The following is a 2,256-nucleotide window of genomic DNA, read 5'->3' on the forward strand; positions in this document are numbered from 1 at the left end:
AACAAGTGGCAGAAGCTTTTTTAGGATCTGAGAAACCTTTTTTTTTTTTTTTTTTTTTTTTCCCATACAAATTACAGAAACAAAAGTTGGGTCATAATCATCCATTTAACTTTGGGACCACATAGAACATGAAAAGCAAGTATTTAAAGGAGGTCTTTGCAATCCTAAAAATCATATAATATACAACATTAAAAAAAAATAATTATTCGTTTCATGTTATATGAAAAAATTAATTCCAGAATCCATAAAAAATAAAAATTGAGTTGAAAAGACAAATCATGAAGTGAACTGTGGTCCCCCTCAGAAAAAAACAGAAAGGTTGGAGAGAATGACTGGAAACAACATTGCATCAAGGGACAAAAACAATTTCTCTTGTATTGATAGAAAAAGAGAGAATATTCTATGAAGGTCAACAGCTTAGGTGATCCAACGAACTAATATAAAGAAATTAGTCAAAGATTGACATTTCTTACCCTTTCAGTCTTTAATCTTATAGAGAAAACAATATAAACTAGGCAGACGTTACAATGAAATAAAAGAGACAAAGTTTAGCATGGTTATCATTATGAGCAACATACTAATTAGTAATTACACAAAATGCAGATGAGAGGTTATCAATAATACTTGGCCTACATCTCGTCAAGTACAGTACAAAGCAAAGGAAAAAAAAGGCGTAGGCAAGATGGAACGCATCCATTGATAATAAAAATGATTCCAAATTCCAATTGATGAATAAATTTGTCGATCTCGTCACTTGATTGATAATATTTGGAATTAAGGATATTACACTAACAGCACTCCATTTGAGATTAGGAATGTTAGCTCCATTAGTAAAGGCAATAATATCTTGAGCCCACCAGTGCCCATTGGTTCAACTGGCCAAGGTGAGGCCTACTAAACCTAAAGTCAAGAGTTGAAGCCCACCATTCCCCTTTAATATACCAAAATAACAATAACAATACCTCGAGCCTTTATCGCCAAGACCATGTAGCCAGACAATAGTTGCCTGATGCTTCCCTTTGGGCCTCACCACATGTGTCCTCCCAAACTCGAATGCCCTTTGTGCTGTTCTGCTACCTGAGAAAGGTTAGAACACACGGGGGGTCATATTTCCCGGACCATCTATATAATCATCGAAAGGGATCCACATTTTAGGTATTTGCAGAAAAGAGGAAGGAACTAACCCGAAGAGCCACCGAAGCTCATGTTTTGGATTTCGATAGGCACTTGAATACAGAACCTTTCACCAGAATGTATAACACAAAAAAGCACTTTCAATGTTCACAAATCACAAACTAGCTATCTCCTCCTATTTATAACCATTTTAGAAGGGTGGAATGTGCAATACAACCATTAAATGGACGCGGCAAACACCAGTTACACCCGGCCTAAAACTTCCTAAAAGCTAATCTGAAAAAGGAAGGAACCCAAGAACAGAATGTCAAAAAAGGACAAAAGGGCTTTACACTTCTGAATCCACCCAGATCAAAGAAACACCATTAACCACCGTAGGTAAGTTTCCAATGAATCCATTGAGACTTAAATAAGAGAATCAAATTCTTTTACACAGACTGAAAACGAAAAGCACTCCAACTAAACCAAGAATATTTCAAGAAAAAGATTATTCTCATTTTCACATTCATATGCACAACAAAATGTGGCACCTGCTCAACTTCTAGCTTAACTCATTGATACCCATTAAGGGGAGTCCATAGATAAACCAATAAAACATGCGAATACGTACTTTCAGATATAAAACAAATCTTTACCTATGAAAGGAATATGAGTGGGTTTAAGCTTTTTGCACCAACCTGGAGTTAGGGTTTTAGGCTTGCCAAAAAGAATTGCAATAAATTTAATAAAGGCCCCTTTTTTGTTTTTCTTTGCTTTACTATTATTCTTGCTTTTCCACTTTCCTCTTCCACCGTTACATATCAATTCTTTATATGCTCTAGCTGTCTGTCCCTAGTGAGGATCTTGAAAGAGTAGAAGCCTGGAAAGTCCAAAATAAACCATTTTTCTGCTTTTTGATACTGTTCCGTAAGACCAAAATGCCCTGCAAATATAAGAACACTACTCTCTACTTGTCATTCTATAAATTCAACAAATGTAATTATCAAATAATAAATTAGATGATGATATAATTCTACTAGTGTCCCTCCCTCGACTATAAAAGAAACCATTAGATATCCTTAACTTTGCAAAGTTAGCCACCTCATGCTTTTCGTTAGTTTTTTCCTGTCAAATATGATGGCA

The 2,256-nt window shown here is 35.3% G+C and overlaps 1 protein-coding gene across 4 annotated transcripts in view; it reads right to left on the bottom strand.

The window, feature by feature from the left end:
• LOC116021937 (acyl-protein thioesterase 2-like) overlaps positions 1 to 2,006 on the bottom strand; it is a 4,466-nt gene extending 2,460 nt beyond the window's left edge. The window contains exons 1-3 of one of the 4 annotated variants that reach the window (XM_031262471.1): positions 1,812 to 2,006; positions 1,185 to 1,240; positions 963 to 1,077 (exon numbers count right to left, since the gene is read on the bottom strand). In XM_031262471.1, coding sequence (XP_031118331.1) covers positions 963 to 1,077; positions 1,185 to 1,206 — 137 coding nt within the window. In that variant the 5' untranslated portion in view covers positions 1,207 to 1,240; positions 1,812 to 2,006. Of the gene's footprint in view, positions 1 to 962; positions 1,078 to 1,184; positions 1,715 to 1,769 lie in introns of those variants that run through there. The other 3 variants (XM_031262468.1, XM_031262469.1, XM_031262470.1) reach the window with 3 other exon arrangements.
• Positions 2,007 to 2,256: the final 250 nt, after the last annotated feature.

Source organism: Ipomoea triloba, chromosome 6, assembly GCF_003576645.1.
Source record: "Ipomoea triloba cultivar NCNSP0323 chromosome 6, ASM357664v1".
NCBI lineage: Eukaryota > Viridiplantae > Streptophyta > Magnoliopsida > Solanales > Convolvulaceae > Ipomoea > Ipomoea triloba.